Source organism: Arvicola amphibius, chromosome 3 (genome assembly GCF_903992535.2).
Source record: "Arvicola amphibius chromosome 3, mArvAmp1.2, whole genome shotgun sequence".
NCBI lineage: Eukaryota > Metazoa > Chordata > Mammalia > Rodentia > Cricetidae > Arvicola > Arvicola amphibius.
In genome coordinates this window covers 170,161,780-170,179,418 of record NC_052049.1, presented here as the reverse complement: position 1 = coordinate 170,179,418, position 17,639 = coordinate 170,161,780, and the positions used below count along the sequence as shown (strand labels likewise).

At 45.1% G+C, this 17,639-nt stretch overlaps 1 protein-coding gene across 1 annotated transcript; it reads left to right on the top strand.

The window, feature by feature from the left end:
• The first annotated feature begins 16,400 nt into the window (after nucleotides 1-16,400).
• LOC121677139 (cornifin-A-like) lies at nucleotides 16,401-16,949 on the top strand. Its single transcript, XM_042054745.1, has one exon. The coding sequence runs from the start codon at nucleotides 16,401-16,403 to the stop codon at nucleotides 16,947-16,949; it is 549 nt and encodes a 182-aa protein (XP_041910679.1).
• Nucleotides 16,950-17,639: the final 690 nt, after the last annotated feature.

Here is a 17,639-nt window from a genome sequence, read left to right as displayed (position 1 = left end):
AATTACAGCGCTTTCTCCTCAAACCAGGCCTATCCTCCCTCCCTCCCTTTACCTGCATTTTCTGTTTATGCTGGAGGAAAAATATGCTTTGTTAAATCAATGATTTCCAAATGCCTATTATGTGATGGTGGCCAGGTCTGGTTGGGTGGGCGCTGAGAGTTTTCATTTCTAACAAATTTCCACCCACCCACCCCACCCACATATGTACCACATGAATGTGCACACACACATGTATTTATACACACACTGATTTTTTTTTTTTTTTGCTCATTGTAAGATTTGTATTCTCCTCTCTGAGCAGATTATTAAAACCCTTAGGTCTCAAACTTCTTCATATCCTCGGAGTTTGGCAATATGCCTGACTGAGTAGACAGCTCATGGACAATTGTTGATTCTCTGTTGTTATCCATTGAATGTTTACTTGCCCCCAAAGTTCATGTGTTGAACTCTAATTCCTGATGGGATGGCATTTGGAGGTGGGACCTTCGAGGGTGGAGGCGTTGTGAATGGGGACTAACTAAAAAAGGGCATAGAGGCAGCTCTCCTACCATTTACTATGGGGCGCTACAAGGAGGAGTCAGAGGTTTGCATCCTGGGAAAGGTCTCACCAGAAATAAAATCTGTTCGCACCCTGAGGCCAGACCTTCAACCTCCAGAATTCAAGGAAAAGAGTGTCACCTGGGAGAATTCTTCAGCTTATACTAGTTGCACAGAACTTTAAGATGTGGAATTGCTCGAGGCTGGGGAGATACTTCATTAGGTAAAGTCTATGTTATGCAAGTGTGAGTTGGGATCCCTGTCATCCATGCAAAATCTGGGTGCCTCAGCATGTGCCTGCAATCCCGACTCTGGGGAGGTGGAGAAAGGAGGAACTCCGGGCTTTGCTGAAAGTTAGCTAAATCAGTGAGAGACCCTGTCTAAAAAAGCAAGGTGGAGAGTGTTTGAGAAAGACATCAACATCAACTTCCGGCCTCCACGTGTACATGCATATACATGCCTCAGCACCTGCCCATGCATGAGCATGTACACACGAAGTACACACATGGCCTCAGCAGATTTCATGGAGGTTGGAGCAGTTGGTCAGTGTTTCTCATGAATGATGCATAGTCCGCTCTCTTCTTACATACCTGGAAGGCTGAGCTAATTAGCTTTTGGCTCCTGGAAACTTGCCAATAAGAGATCCATCGAGTGCAATATCACAAGGCATTTGGTGACATAGAAAGAGCAAATTACATAAAGAGAAAAGCCGAGTTCCCCACTAGGGCAAGAGGATAGTGCACGGAGGGGACTATCACCATCATAGTTTAAAGCACTCTCTTCTCAGGAGAGCGTTCAGGAACCACAGCATAGGCTCACACCAGTTAGCCTTTGGTGTCTGCAGATGACACACTTCGGTTGCGGCGTGTCTCTTTTTCTGACAGCTCAAAGTGTGGCTTATCCTGGGATCCACATTCCAGCTCTGTGTGACTCCCTCATTGAGCTCTGAAGGGCAGAGTTTCCCAATGAAGGATTTCAATCATATTTAATGCTGTTAGAAGTTTTGTGTTAAGGTGTCTAGAGGCCCTTGTGTGCCATAGTCTTTAAATACCATCTTTCTAGTTAATTGCCCTGAAAAATAGAACTAGTCATTTGATATCTCAGTCTGTCCGCAAAACTAACAAAACACTGCAAATTGGGTACCTTCCCAACAGCAAAAAGTTATTGCACACAGTTCTGGAGGCTGGGAGTGACATCTAATTACTTCCCCAAAGTCCCATCTCCCAACCATTGTTTTGTTGGCAGCATGTCAACCTATGAATTTGGGGGGAGGCAAACATTCAGTCGATAAGGACATCCTGTACAAATTATAAGAGACAATTACAATTTTCATTTTTCTTCTAAGTTGGATGTCCTCCTCCGGGATGCATCATCTAACGTAAACAGAGTGATCACGAAGCACTTCCCCAGGCTTGAGCTGCTGGAGGGGCTCACTCCCAGCATGCACTTTCAGTCACACAGCCTCTGTGTTTTGGATGCACTTAGCATCTGTGACTCGGTAGACTTTGTCCACCTCACTTTGCCTGGATAAGCCGAATGCAGCTTCCAAATCCTCAATGCAAAATCACAATTTGTAGGTGGGAGCCGAGTCATACATCAGGCAAATCTTGCTCCAGTTATAATATCCAGTTGCTGGGTCCTCACTGGAGACTCAGGGACATTTTCCTGATCCTTGGCAGAGGTACACCTTGTACTCATGGTCTATAGTCATGGTTTGTTCCTCACTGATATTTTTATTGGGATCTCATCTTTCTCTTTCAGCTCCAGGGAATTTTCTTTCCTCCAATAGAATCTGAGTGAGGCTAAAGCCCTGTCTGTTAATATTTTGTCTATGACTGGTACCACTCCCCTTATGTGAGTGGAGCCAAGGTTGGAAGCCAGGGCCTTGTGTTTGCTAAGTTTGTGCCCTACCACTGAGCTACACCCTAGCCTCATCGAATGTCCTGTCTTCTCCTATAAAATGTCCCTATTTTTTCTACAACTCTCTCCCAAGGCCACAATCACAGCATAGCTACACAAGTAGGATGTAAGGAAAGAAAAAAGTAAGTATAGTAAGAAAGTTACATCTGTTAATATTTGAAGAGCTTTGTTCCATAGCAAATATAAAGGCAATGAAGGCAGTCACTATGTCTGCGTGTTTCCTACAACACCCACAGAATCTGGCAAGCAGATTTAATCAATATTCACTGGATAAAGAAATACATAATTAAGCACATGGCTGTTGAGCAGGCAGCACTCTTTACAGAGAACCCTGCAACATGCCCGCCTTCTTGCCAGGGTATGAGCAGTGCTTTTCATGGCTGGGAGGTGCAGCAGTAATGATGCCCTTGCCTCTGAGGATCTGATGGATTCTTTCCCATGTCCACACATGCATAGCCATATAGACACCCAAAGAACAGAATCCAAGACCACGAGACAGAAAACAGTAACAATAAAGGAAAGAGAAATGCCCTCCTCCCCCAGTGCCCGCCCTCCCGGGAACATGATGACTGAGAGATAGAACACACCCAGTTCTCACACTCAGGGACTGAAGCGTGTGATCCCTAAATATGCACTGAACTCCAATATTCTTCAAAAAGTTATTAAAGAGAGCCATACTCTCTCCTGAGCACAATGCCACTCTTGGCCCTAAGCAACAGGCTAGATCCATACACACGCCACCCTGCATGTACCCGGTCTCTGCCAGCAACTGTCTGAGTCAATGGTCCCATTACTGTGAAGAGACACCATAGCGACGGCAACTCTTATAGCAGAGAGCATTTAATTGGAACTGGCTTACAGTTTCAGAGGTTTAGTCCATTATCTCCATGGTGGGAAGCAAGACAGAGCACTGGCAGACATGGTGCTGGAAAAGTAGCTGGGAGTTCTACATCTGGATCAGCAGGCAGAAAGAAGAGAGAGACACTGAACCTTGACCTTTTGAAACCTCAAAGCCCACCCCCAGTGACACACTTCCTCCAACAGGGCCACTCTTTCTAATCCCTCTCAAGTAGTGCCACTCCCTAATGACCAAACTTTCAAATCTATGAGTCATATGGGGACTGTTCTTATTCAAACTACCACAGGAGTAGACTAGGCTTATTTTCCTAGTCATCCCTTCTACTCTCAAAGGCTGGTGGAGAATGAGGTCTATCAGGAAGAGGCTGAAATCTGGAGGCTCCGAGAAGGATCCCACAGAACGTCAAGAGGAAAGGGATGTCACTTAAGATGGTCTTCTTTCATGTGTCTCTTGCTGATTTTACTTTTTTTTTTTTAAGGCTGACTTTAATAAAAATACGTTTCCTGTAACCTCTCACTGGTCTGTGTGGCAGATGCAACAGACTGCCACCCTAACTTCCATACAAACCTCCTCTCTTCCTAGCCTAAATGTGTAAAACAGGCTGAAAAGCAGAAATGATTACAAGCCTTAAAACCCAAGGGTACTCTGATGTCCTTGGGAGTTCCGGATAAGGCAACACAAGCCCTGTGTCTCCTCCTCTGCTTTCCCTTTTCGTATGCCTTGGTAGGATACTATGGCTGTAGTTGTCATTTTGTGGCCCCAACACAAAGGCCAAGAACCACCTTATACACTGCTCCCCAGCCCCAAGAACTTGGTCCTGATGTTGGTGAATCAGTACACTGATGCTAGCCCAGCCTTGTCTTCTGACTTCTTGTCCCTTGGCAAAACATAAGCCTCTCTTGGTCTAAGGCTCTGAAATGAAGGATGGTTACTTGCCAATGGCTCATATTTTAAGGGATTTCTCTTCTGTTCTAGATAAAGGCAAATGAACCAGCTATATTTAATAAACCAAAAAAGTCCCATCAAGTACTAAAATAAGATTTTAAAATAGGGAATTGAAGGAGAGAGAGAAAAAAGCTTTGAAAAATTATAAAGCTGTAGGATTTAACATTACCTAATTTTAAGGGTTAGTTTATATCTAAGCGCTTGTTATCCATTAATGAAGAAAGAATAGCTACTTAGCTGAGCAAACACAACACAGAGCCCAGCCCAGACAGAACTGTAAAACAGTTATGACCCCAGAGCATCTCTGCAGAGGGACGGAGGGAATACCACAGAAACCAGGTTACCTCTTCTACCTATAGCAGTGGTTCTCAACCTTCCTGATACTGTGCCTGTTTAATACAGTCCCTCGTGTTGTGGTGACCTCACAACCATGAAATTATTTCTACCTCATAACTGTAATTTCGCTACTGTTGTGGATCATAATGTAAGTATCTGATACGCAGGTTATCTACTCTGTGGGCCTTGAGGGGTGGAGGCCTATAGTTTGGGAACTGTCGCTCTAAAGGATCAAGTTTGCTCGCTTCCTTTCTTTCTCCGCCCTTGTGGATTGGCCTATTCTTTTTTTTTCTTTTAAAGTTTTTACTCATTTTCCATACAAGCCACAGTTGCCCCTTACTCCCTTTCTCCTGCTCCCCCCACCTCCTGCCACCCCACTCTCCATCCACCCCCCAGAAAGGGTAAGGCCTTCCATGGGGGAGTCAACAAAGCCTGGCACATCAAGTTGAGGTAGGACCAAGCCTCCCTGCTCCCCCAACATCAAGGCTGAGCAAGGCATTCCACCATAGGGAATGGGCTCCAAAAGGCTAACTCATGCTCCAGGAATAGATACTGGTCCCACTGTCAGGGGCCCCACAAACAGACCAAACCACACAACTGTCACCCACATTCAGAGGCCCTAATTCATTCCCACACAGACTCCCCCCAGCTGTTGCTCTAGAGTTCACGAGGCCGGCTCTCTCTGTGGCTTTCCCTGTCATGATCTTTTTATTTTCTTTTATTTTTTACATACTAATCTCAGTTCCCCCTCACTCCCCTCCTGCTCCCCCCAACTTTTCCTCCTCCTACTCCCATCTGCTCCTCAGAGAGGGTAAGGCCTCTCATGGGGAGTCAACGAATTCTCTCATATCAACACACTGAGGCAGGACCAAGGCCCTCCCTCTTGTGTCTAGACTAAGCATGGTTTCTTTCTGTAGGAAATGTGCTCCAAACAAAACAAACCAAAACAAAAAAACAAAACAAAACAAAACAAAAAACCCAAATCATTCATTAGGGACTGCTCCTGGTCCCACTGTCAGTGACCCCACAAACTGCCCAAGCCACCCACTGTCACTTGCTTTCAGGGGGGCTAGATCAGTCTTATGCGGGTTTTCTGGGTGTCTGTCCAGAGCCAGTGAACTTCCTCTAGTTCGGGTGAGGTTTTTTTTTTTTTTTTTTTTTTTTTGGTGGGTTTCCCCACCATGGTCTTGACCCCTTTGCTCATGTTACCAGTCCTCCCTCTCTTTGGCAGGACACCAGGAGCTTTGTCCAGTGGTTAGTTCCTCAATTACCACTCTGCACCTGCATCTCTGCATGGGCTTCCAAAAGTTATAAGATGGTTTTAGGAGATCATGTCTATTTCCCCTTCCTTGGCCACCCGGGCTCACATAATCTCTCCTCCCTCTCTTCTGGACTCCTGGAGGCCAGCCTAGTGCTTGGCTGTGGATCTCTGTATCTGCTCCCACCAGTTACTGGATGGAGGTTCTATGTTGACAATTAGGGTAGTCACCAATCTGATTATAGGGGAAAGCCAGTTCAGGTATCTTCTCCACTATTGCTAGAATCTTAGCTGGTATCATCCTTGTAGATTCCTGGGAATTTCCCTAGCACCAGGCTTCTCCCTAACCCCATATAGCTCCCTCTATCGAGATATCTCTTTCATTGCTCTCCTTCTCAGTCCCTCCCCCAACTTGCCCATCCTGTTTCCTCATGTTCTCATCCCCAAACTCCTCCCCTATAGCCTCATTCCTACCCCCAATTACCCAGGAGATCTCATCTATTTCCCCTTCTGAGGGTAATCCATATCTTCCTTAGAATCCTACCTTTCTATAAACTTTACTTAGTCTGAGAAAAATTGTCTTCAGCAAATTGTGGGGATAGCTCAGCCAGTAACAGAACTTGCTTTGTAAGCCTCAGGACCTGAGTTTGATCTTCTGAATCATGTTTAAAAGTTGGGCAGGCACGGTATCATGCACCTGTCTTCTCAGGGCTGGGAGGTGGAGACAGGAGGATTCCTGAGACTCACTGGCCAGTGAACTCCATGTCAGGAGGAAATCCTATCTCAGAAAACCTGGTGGATAGCACCCAAGGAGTGATACCCGAGGCTAGCCTTTGGCCTCCACATGCAGGGACATAACATGTGCAAAAATAAAGACAGAAAATTTCTAAAAATTGATCTTAGTGAATATTTAGAAGCAAATTCCATTTGATTCTTTCTTTACCAGGTGGTACTTCTCGAATTCCAGGTCTCCTTGCTGTTTCTCTTTGCAGCCCTGCAGTTGTAGGGAAATCTGTATGCCGACAGCAAACCTGTGTGTCAGTGCCCTCCAGTTCCACCCCATCTACTCTGGTGTGTCATTTCCATAGCCCCCACCACCTTCCTTGACTCCTGTTCTAGGACACACCCATCTGCTCCCTTCCTTGTCTTCTCCTTCCCCTGAGAACCATGCCGGGTTATCCCTGTGCAGAATCTCCAGCCAATTCCCAAGTTAACAGGTGTAACACCCACATCACTCTCTACAGTACAGTTCGTGCTGCTGTACCCTTCGTGAGCTGGGCAAGGATCTGGAGATTAAAGGAACACACAAGAGACATGGGTCATCTGTGAGGTGAGGATGCCGAATGCCATTTATTCAAGCTTAGGAAAACCTTATATACCTAGCTGCCACACAATGGAAATCCCCCCAGGCAGGTGGGAAATTGCCAGGCTCAAGAGTAAACAAAACTCCTAAGTTAACCACCAGTGGAGACAGAGGGAGCACAGGAACAAACAGGATGTTTCAACAATATGTTAACTGCAAGCTATCTTCAGTATGAACCCCGGAAAGAGGGGTAGATCTGTGGGCTACACACAGGGTCTCTTCTGTCGACCACAGCTCAGGCCCTATGGGCTCTCCCCAGACCAGTCATTGTGAGGACCACTCTGTCCCCATATTGTAGTACAACTGAGTACATTCAGCCTAGTGTCTTCTTGAGCAGGTTTTCCTGGCCACTCTTGCCAGACACTGTATCACTTGATCCAGTTGGAAAGTTCCTTTCAGAACTTTAACACTTATAATTTCTCATTCATTAATTCATTAATTTTTGTGAGGAAGTCTGGCCACATTGCCCAGGCTAGCCCAAAACTTGCTATGTAGTTCAAGTTAGCCTTGAACTTGCAGTCCTCTTGCCTCCACATTCTGAGTGTTGGAATTGCAGATGAGCCTCCACATTTATCCAGTTTGCTTACTCTCGTCTTATTCCTTATCCTTTGTCTAGATCTCCATGAAAGGATGGGTCTTATATAAAGGATGACATTTGCCCTTGGTCTGTAAGAAAATCAATTTAGCTGAGTGGAAAGATCTGTTACCAGGGTACCTCTGATTCCTCAGAATAATCCAGGGCCTTCTATATAATTAACAGCATCCCCTTAATTCTTAAAGGTATAGTAGGTCAAGACAGGTTAGATGGACACTTTGATGGTTAGTTTTAAATGTCAGCTTGCTAAAACCTAGAGATTTTTAGAGAGTCTATCTAGGTCAGGTTGTCCTGTGGGCGTGTCTATGGGGAATTATACTGACTGTTGATTGATGTAGGAAGGTCCAGTCTATCATGGGTGTCACCATTCCCTAGTTAGGGTTCCTGAATTATTTAAGACAGGAGAGAGCTAGATGAAAGTGGGTAGACAGCCTGGGTGTATTTGTCTTTCTGGTCTTGACTATGGACATGATGCTTTAAGTTCCTACCTTGACTTCTCTACAGTAATGGACCATAACCTCCAATGGTAAAGGCAAGAAAAAGCCCTTCCTCTACAAGGCTGATCTTGGTCATAGCATTTCATCATAGCAAGAAGTGGAACTAGGACCGTCACCTTGCCTGTGAGTCAGAGGAGCCTGTACACTTGTGAATACCTGCTCTGACCATTTGAGGATGGTTTGGAGCCCATTGTGGTGGGATGGAAGTGGGGAACGTGGCAGAGTTTGAGAGGTTGCATCCTGCTAGTTATAAGCCTACTGAGTCCTGCTGAGGCCAGAGTCAGCGCCCCACAGGCAGACAAGAAAGAGCCCATGGTAACAGATCAATCATGTAACTAGGGAACAAAGATAATATAGTTTTATTAATAGCCAGCAAAACAAGCCAAGGTTGGGAACCAGCAACAAGTGCAAAGCACAGCAGGCAACAAAATAGGTGAAAAAAAGGACAGGGTGGGGCTTCAGTGCACAAACAGCTCCCTAATTGGGCACACAGTGTGGAATCATCTCCCTTGTTGGTCTAGAGGGGCATGCATGGTGTCAGCCCCCTACTGGCTTGGCCCGACATGCACCCAGAAAATTAACACATCGTAACAGAAATTACTTCCGTATTTGATTGTCCCATGGTGGCTCTCCCTTGGGACTCCCTTTGGGGACTTTCTTACTTTTTGAATTTTTTCCTTAATAAATGTGCCTTTGCTTTGACCCTCTCCTGTTCATGTTCCATATTCGTCACAGAAGTGAGACAACGGACTCTGAAGACTCTAGCTCAGAGCATGCTTCAGGTGGCCACTAATTGTCCAACCCCTGGGACCACTGGACTGAGCCCATCTGGACTAAGAGAGGCCCCTTCCATCATTCTAAAAGGTCTCTGCTGATGCCCAGCAGGGTGAGTTCCCACCTTGCATGTTTGTGTAAAAGTTCTTCCTTGAGGATTGGGAACTAGGCTTTCCTGCTTGGGAACATTTGTGTCTTTAAAATCATAACTGTGTTAGTTTAAATTTGTACTAACAGGCATTAACATTCAAGAAGCCATTTTCTCTGTTTTGTGACTTTCCCTGGGGAGACGTGAACAAATGTCTGATGGCCTCAGGTAGGGTACCAGGATGGGTACAATGATTCCACTCAAGTGTGGCTTCGTAGACCGATGAGTTTATCTAAGGTCTCTAAGCCATTTCCTGACTCGGGGCTCTGTTCAGGTTCACCTCTGACCCATTTTTGAGGTGAAAGACACTGGCCTTGTTACCAGGACTCCCCAGGACTATCTTGAGCCCCAGCCGCAGATTTTGTTCTAGATTTGAGCAGGCTCAATGTATTATGCTTTTATTCCTTTCTTCTTTTTAGGAAGACATCAAATTCCATTTTTGTCCCATTCTGCATAAATAATTTAAATCTACTCCCTTATTAAAAACTTGAGAAGACTGGAATGTAGAAAACTCATCTTCATAGGGTGACACATTTGGTCTTGAAAGAGGCAAGAGTCCTCGCTTTCTAAATCATAACTCACGGTTTTTATTTCCACTAAGCCATTTCTGTCTTATTGATTTTTTTTCCTGGTGTTTTCAAATCCTAAGTCACTTTCTCTCTAATATTTTTGGCCCCGTTCCACATGGCCTGGCTGAAATTGGCTCAGCTTTGCTGGGCCCTCCATTACTTCCCTCGCCATGATTAGAAGGCTCAGAACACAAGCCAGTCATTAGATCAGCAGCTGCTTTGGGAAGCCCATCCATCTCTCTCCCCCATCATAAGTGAGGATCAAGAGCCCATGCTGGTCATGTTGGTTGCTCTAGAATGTGCTTTCCTGTCTCTCTGTGGCCCAGTACCTCCCGAGGGCATTTAAGGTAACCTCAGAGCTTGATGCAGGCTTCTCCTGCAATGGTTCCTCTGGAGTCTTCACTGGCTTCCATCTTGTCTTTCTAGTTCTAGTTCAGCTTAAGTATCTGTCACGTGACCAGCCACTGGCTTCTCTGGTGAGGGCATTGTGGGGCGGTGTGAGAAGATCTCCTTCTGCCCCAGACAAGGAGCAAGCAGCCCCCTCATTCTTTCAGTGCTGGGTGCACTTGGCTTGGGACCACCTCTCCCAGCTGTCTTCCAGCAATCACAGGGTCAGCTGCGGAAAGCTCAGGACTCCTGGGGACCATATGCTCTTTCTCTCCTTCTTGGGCATCAAGTAACAGTGTGTGCTGTCACCTTCCAGGCGTACTGTGTGATTTGTTAAAGATGAGTGAGAAGAATTTAGAAAATCCTCTTCTGCCCCAAATATGCGCACATCCAATCCAGTCCCTGAGTCTCTGTGTGCTTAAAACAGTCTATCTGGCTGCCTGAAACTAAATACGGACTGAATGTCTTCACAATTCTGCAGCAATTCTCCAATTGCTTTTCCTCCCCTTTCTAACCCCATGCCCTGTCATCTCTGCCCCCCCAGCTCAATGCTCATCCTGGCTAAGGAAAAACCTCCTATGAAAATAATAAAAATGTTCACTTATTTGGTTCAATGTACTGCCCTACTTACACTTAATACAGTTCTCACTGCAGCTCAGGTCAAAGACTGAGGACTTCCTGTATATTTTCTCAATTAATTTTCACAAGAGAGAAATGCTGCAGATGGGGAAACCAAGGCTGAAAGTGGTAGGAGAGATTGCTGATTGGATCATTTCTCACTACACAGTGGCTTAGAATGTAAATTCACGACCTCCCGAGCCATCCATATCCTGGTTCCAACCCTTCCACAACCTCTGCATCTACCTGGAGGAGAATCTGACATTTCTGGCTGCTTCCTTACTTGTTTGGAGTCCATGTGCTGCTGCAAGAAGCCTACAGCAATGCAGACAGCAGGGGTACATACAACTTAAACACGATACAGAGGGGACATCCAGCAATGACGAGAAGAAATGCAGAGTGACATAAAAATCTCTAGGCAGAGGGCATCTTATAACTCAGGAAATAACAGAGGTATTTCCCAATGAAACACAACACAGCACAACAGTCACGGGGGTGGGGATCACTTTGAATATCTTAGCTTCATGCTCTTTATAAGCAAGGGTGCATATTAACTGATGCATTGTCATCTTTTCTCTGAGTTGGGGCATGCCACTATTGCAATCAAGATGCAATAAATTTCTCCTGGATACAGTATTCCAGTCATCAGTCATCTCCAAATACTGTGTCCTGGGATAGGATGGGGGAGATGGCCCAGAGATTGAGAGCACTGGCCGCTTGTCCAGAAGACCTAGGTTCTAGTCACAACTGTTGATAGGTGCAATTTCAGAGAGTCTGATGCATGCATACGGTACAGAGATGCACATGCAGCCAAGGCGTTCAGAAAAATGAAACTTTTTTTTTTTTAAGAAGTGATATCAAAGTGAAAAATGTGGCTTCTTGCCAGATTTAGTGGCATATGCCTGGAATCCTTGCACTGAGGAGGTTGAGCCAGGAGGATCAAAAGTTTGGCACTCATAAGAGATTGTCTCAAATAAAAGGAAAAGCTGGTCTGTGGGCCAGCAGTGTGACCAGAAGCTGGGAAACCGGTTCAAAAGACAAACAACCCCAGTCTGCCTAGTCTCTCGGTGGCTTTTGCGGTTAGGCTTATGACTCATCTCCTGCTCATAGCTCTCTATGTATTTGTTTGTACCGCATCGAATTATCGCATCTCCTTTGTTTCAAATCGATTTGAGTCTGAGTATGTGGTCTGTTTCCGGACTTTCTGACCTGTCTTAATGATCTAATTCTCTGCCCACCAGCACCACATGTCTGGATCACTTGTGCCAGTAGATGAAGTCTTGACGGCATCATTTTCTTTCCTTTCGGTGGTGCTCATGGGTGAACCCAGCGCCTTTCGCATGTCAGGTATGTGCTCTCCCACCTTGTCTGTGTAGCCAGCCCTACAGTCTCTCTGTTCTAGCAGGGCTTCGGTGCCTCTGTCAACACTGAAAAGCTTGCACTGCAAACAGCAAACCACAGCCTTCCATCGTGTCTCAGGTCTTACCCTAAACCCGAAGCTTAGCTGTCTAGTCAACAACCAGAGGATAGAACCAGAGTCTTTCCCACAACAGAACAATTTTATCCTCTCTGAAACCCATTCCAATTCCCTCAGTCATTGTCTCAGGCTTTCTATTGCCGTGATGAAATACCGTGACCAAAAACAACCTGGAGAGGAAAGGGTTTATTTCAGTTTAAGGCTTATTATCCATTAGGAAGGGAAGTGAGGGCAGGAACTCAAGGCAGGAACTCATGCAGAGGCCATAGAGAAACTTTGTTTACTAGCTTGCTTTCCAAGGCTTGCTCACCCTGTTTTCTTATTCAACCCAGGAGCACCTGCTTGTGTGAGATACCACCCACAGTGGGCTGGACCCTCCCATACTGATCACTAATTAAGGAAATACCCTATAGCCTTGCCTACAGGCAATCTGCTCTAGGCATGTTTCATTTGGCTCTCCCTTTTCCCAGATGACCCTAGCTTGTGTCAAATTAACATAAAAATCTAGCCCTACACAGCCACACTACAGTCTGGCCTGCGTGTCCCTAACACAGCAATATACTACTCCCATCTCACCCTTCATATGTTGGCCCTGAGGTCAAGACAGCATTACCAAATAAAGAGTCGGGTGAATAAGTCAAAGTCCCTGGGTTCCTTCTTCTTAGGGATTTGGACCTTGTATTATTACCTGTTCCAACATCTCAGAACCATGGTGTACTGTTTGGCCCGGTTTAGGACATGCTTATTACGGGGTGATAAACTCAGTAACAGTTTTTATGAATGGTTTGGGTCTTTCACATACACATATAGAATATATGCATACATACATGTTCCCTGTAATATGTATGTGTGTAGGAAGCATCCACAGTTTTGTAACTAATATTAGCCTAATCAGCACACTTCTGTCTGTCATTATTCATTATTAACCAAGTTCCAGGGCTCTCCTGAGAGATAAAGATATCTGTGAGGGGCTTCTCTAGATTAGTTTAACTGAGATTGGAAGATTACCCTCAACTGGGGCAGCCCCATTCCACAGGCCAGGATCCTTTGCCGCATAAAAGGTGACTATCAGCACGTAGCCGTCTCTGCCTCTGGACTGTCATGATGTCACCAGTCCCTATAGGTTCCTGACACCATGCCCTCTGCACTATGATGAAATGAGTCCGTGAACTGTGAGTCAGGACAAGCCTTTCTGTCCTCCAGGTTATTTTCTCACAGCAACGACATAAGTAACTGTTAGATACTCTTTCTAGCTCCGTCATGCAGCCTCTCCTTCCGCTCTGCAGTTCCTTACCATGTGTTTTTATTTTAATCTTGAATACCACATTTATTTACTTATTCATCTATCTGTCTGTCTGTCTGTCTATCTGTCTGTCTGCCTGTCTGTCTAGGTCAGAGGACAGCTTGTAGCAGTTGGTCCTCTCCATCTCGTGGGTCTTAGGGATAGAACTCAGGTCATCAGACTTGGCAGCCAGTGTCTTTACCTGCGGAGCTGTCTCATGGATTCCCATCACTGTGTCGTTTATCCTTGGCCCTGCCTTCTCTCTCCTTATTTACCTTTTCCTCACCCTTTCCATGCTGCCGCCACAGCATTTCCTGTTGCAACTGATCTCTGGACTCTCTCCATTCCTACAGCCCCTGCAGCGCTTCCTTAGGCTGTTTGGTACCCAACGTGTTTGCGTTGTTCCACTCCTTTGTGTGTCTTTGCTGTGTCACAACCTGTAGGGAAGGCACAGAGACTGCACAGAAGCTGCAAACACAGATCCTTATCTATGAACATGGGAAGACATTGCTAAATGGCTACAGCATCCAGGCAGCATGACTAGTCAATTCAACAGAATCTGATTCCTTCTCTAGCTAATTCTGTGACCTTGTTCAAAATCAAAGCTTAATCCTTCGCTTACTTGCAGGGAATTTCATGTGTAGATTGCGGAGGCAGTTCTCACCAAGGACTGCTTTTATCCAGGAGAAGCTGGGCAGGCAGAGTTTAGGAGGGCTGTGGTGTTCTGCTGGTGTGACATATGGAGAGATGACCACACAGGAGGAAGCTGCTAGGGAGATCAATGTACTCTTGCCAAAGCGATGCTAGCTGTCAGGCCTACTTTATTTTCTTCTCGAGAATCCCACTTGGAGACCTTGTTATTTCTGTGGTTTAGAATTGAAGACGGGCAAAAGGCTGTATCAACTATGTATAAGGGCATACTCTGGAGTCTCTTGGGTCAAAAGGAGGAAGGAGAATGTTTTTGCATGTCACAACCCATTTTATGACTGTGAGGAAGTGCTCATCAGACATGGCTGAAGTCTCTCCCTGGGAATAGCAGGTGTCAACAAATAGCCATGTCAAAGCCATGTAGATGTAAGTCTAATGTTCCAAAGTCTATGAGGGAAATGACTGCTACACTAAGGCTCCTCTGAATGTAAGGTCAGTGTCAACTGTTAATTTCTCTGCTAACATTCTTGGGCTATAACTACCCAATTCAATAGCCACCAGTCACATGAAGCCAGTCAGCACAAAACTAAATGAAAATGAATAAAAATGAGATGAAATTAAAAATCTAGTTCCATAGTCATGTTAGCCACATTTCAGGTGCTCTGCTAGCTAGCTTGTATGGCTAGCGGCGGTCATATTGTCTGTACAGTGAATCAACACAATGTACGAGCCAAGTGTTGAAACATGTTGTGGGCATTGCTTGTCTGTTGTATGTTCAGAACAAGGGCTGTAGAGCCATCTAGGTGCAACATGGTTGAGTGGCACAGAAACGCCTTGGATTGGCTGCTTGTTTGATTTTGAATCAATTTTTGGTCATTGTGTGCCAACCATGTGGCCATTCCCACTTTCAGTTATGTGACCCCTCCCACATCCGGTCATCGCAGCCAGCAGATTAAGAGGCTGTGATTCACATCCTGCAACTTTGCTGTTTCTCTCAGCCAAATAAATGCCTTTTCCTTACAGCCTTCTTTTCATTGTGCCGCCTAAGACCTGTCAGAGTTGGAGGCTGACGTGGTAAACAAGAGTCTGTTATTTACTTTCTATTGTTTCTTTACAGTGGTGAGTATCTTTCCCGATCCATATGAGTTATTTTTTTGCGTGCCTTTGCATGGTTGTGTGAATTTAAATTGCCTCGATATGGAAGCGGTAGAGAACGCAATCATTCAAGAGAGGGGCAGCTGGGAAATGAAGCCTTGTAAGGTTCCTAACTGTTCAGTGACATTTTTTATTCCTACCTCTTCTTCTAACTGAAATAAGAGCTTGTGGGCACCAAAAATAGACCACAGAGTTCAGTGCAGCTAAAGCTTCCTCAAGATTTTGAATGAGGTTCATTTGAAATGACTTAAGATAGATCATTGTGGTTACCCAATGTAAAGTTCATTCTTCATTTCAACTGAAAGTTATTTGTTTGCCTCCTAAAACTATCCGAAGATGAGATTAATCTTAAAAAGTACTAAATAGCAGGGAACAGGAATAAGCAGAAATAAAATATATTGTGGCATGTGAAAGAAAACCTCATCTTTATTTTTTATCCCTCGGCTTCACAGATTAGTATCAGTCCTTGTGACTGTTTACTAAATCACCTCTCGGAATATAGTTTGTCCCCAGTACTATCATTTATGCTGCCTCCTTGCCCACACCACAGAGGTGAAAATCATGAGAACCGTTTGGAATACTGAGTCCAGCTTCACCTTGTCAGGATAGCCCTTGGCAGTGACGGCTGAGGTGGGATGGCTCATCACACGACGGTGCTGACCAGGAAGTCACCCAACATGCCATCTTTCAGCTTCTTTCCAGCAAAGAGGAGTTTGGCGTTTGGCTTTTTCTAAGGTTTAATAAAAGCTTCCCAAAACAGTGGTATTATTTTTCACTTGAGATTCAAGACTAATTCATTTTTCTCCTCGATGGCTCTAAACTTTAAAAATGGAAATGTAATTTATGTACAATGAAATGTTCATATTTTTAGTATATGCTTTGATGAGTTTTGACAAACACATATATCATATAACCCACATTCAACAGTAGATTTGCTTCTCCTTAGGAAGTTCACTTCACCCTTCCCCAGCCCATCCTTGCTCCTCCACACATGGCGATGGATCACTACAGCTCGTCTCGAATTTCACAGCAATGCAGCCACACAGCCGTGCAGCCACACAGCCATGCAGTCCCATAGCCGTGCAGTCCCACAGCAGTGCAGTCCCACAGACATGCAGTCCCACAGCAGTGCAGTCCCACAGCCATGCAGTCCCACAGCCATGCAGTCACACAGCCGTGCAGCCACACAGCAGTGCAGTCCCACAGCAGTGCAGTCCCACAGCAATGCAGGTACACAGCAATGCAGCTACACAGCAGTGCAGTCCCATAGCCATGCAGTCACACAGAAGTGCAGTCACACAGCCATGCAGTCACACAGCCATGCAGCCACACAGCAGTGCAGTCACACAGCAGTGCAGTCACACAGCAATGCAGCCACACAGCCATGCAGTCACATGGCTATGCAGTGACATAGCAATGCAGTTCCACAGCAATGCAGTCCCACAGCAGTGCAGTCACACAGCCATGAAGTCACACAGCCATGCAGTCACACAGCAATACAGTCAACAGCAGTGCAGTCCCACAGCAATGCAGCTACACAGCACATATCCTCTTGTATCAGGCACTCTTCAGTTTCTGTGAATTTTAATTAAACATCAAAACATTGGAAAAAAAATCATTGGTAGGAGGCTAATTTTAAAAATATAATGACTTGATCTTTTGAAAATAAGTTTCTAATTTCTGACTACATGACTGGGTTTTGACAGGTTAGTTAAACTCTCTGAGCTTCAATTACCACTTTAAAAAGACTGTTACAATATTACCTTTCAACATTTTTACCAGGATAAAATAAAAATAACCATGATTCGTGGAGTGCTGAAATATTGTCCATTCCTCCTTTTAGTTGAGTGTGTTTTGCAACAGGAACTAACAAGTCATTTTGGCCAATTGTGTGGCCATATGTTAGCTTATCCATTCTTTACAATCAGGATATATGAGATTCAGTTGCTAAGAAGGCTGAGTCAAAATGATTCTCTTATACAATCACGTGTGTGCGTGCGCGTGTGTGCATGCGTGTGTGTGTGTGAGAGAGAGAAAGAGGGAGAGAGAGAGAAAGAGAGAGAGAGAGAGAGAGAGAGAGAGAGAGAGAGAGGGAGAGAGGGAGAGAGAGAGAGACGGGGGAGACTCTGCCTCTGCTCCAATGGAACTCACATTCTGACTTAGGAGGATAGACAGTAAATTCATTTATTTATTTAGTGTTTTGATCAGAAAGTACTTTGGAGAAAATAAAACAACTAGAGCATGGTGTTTGCCACTCTCTCAATTTGTAGA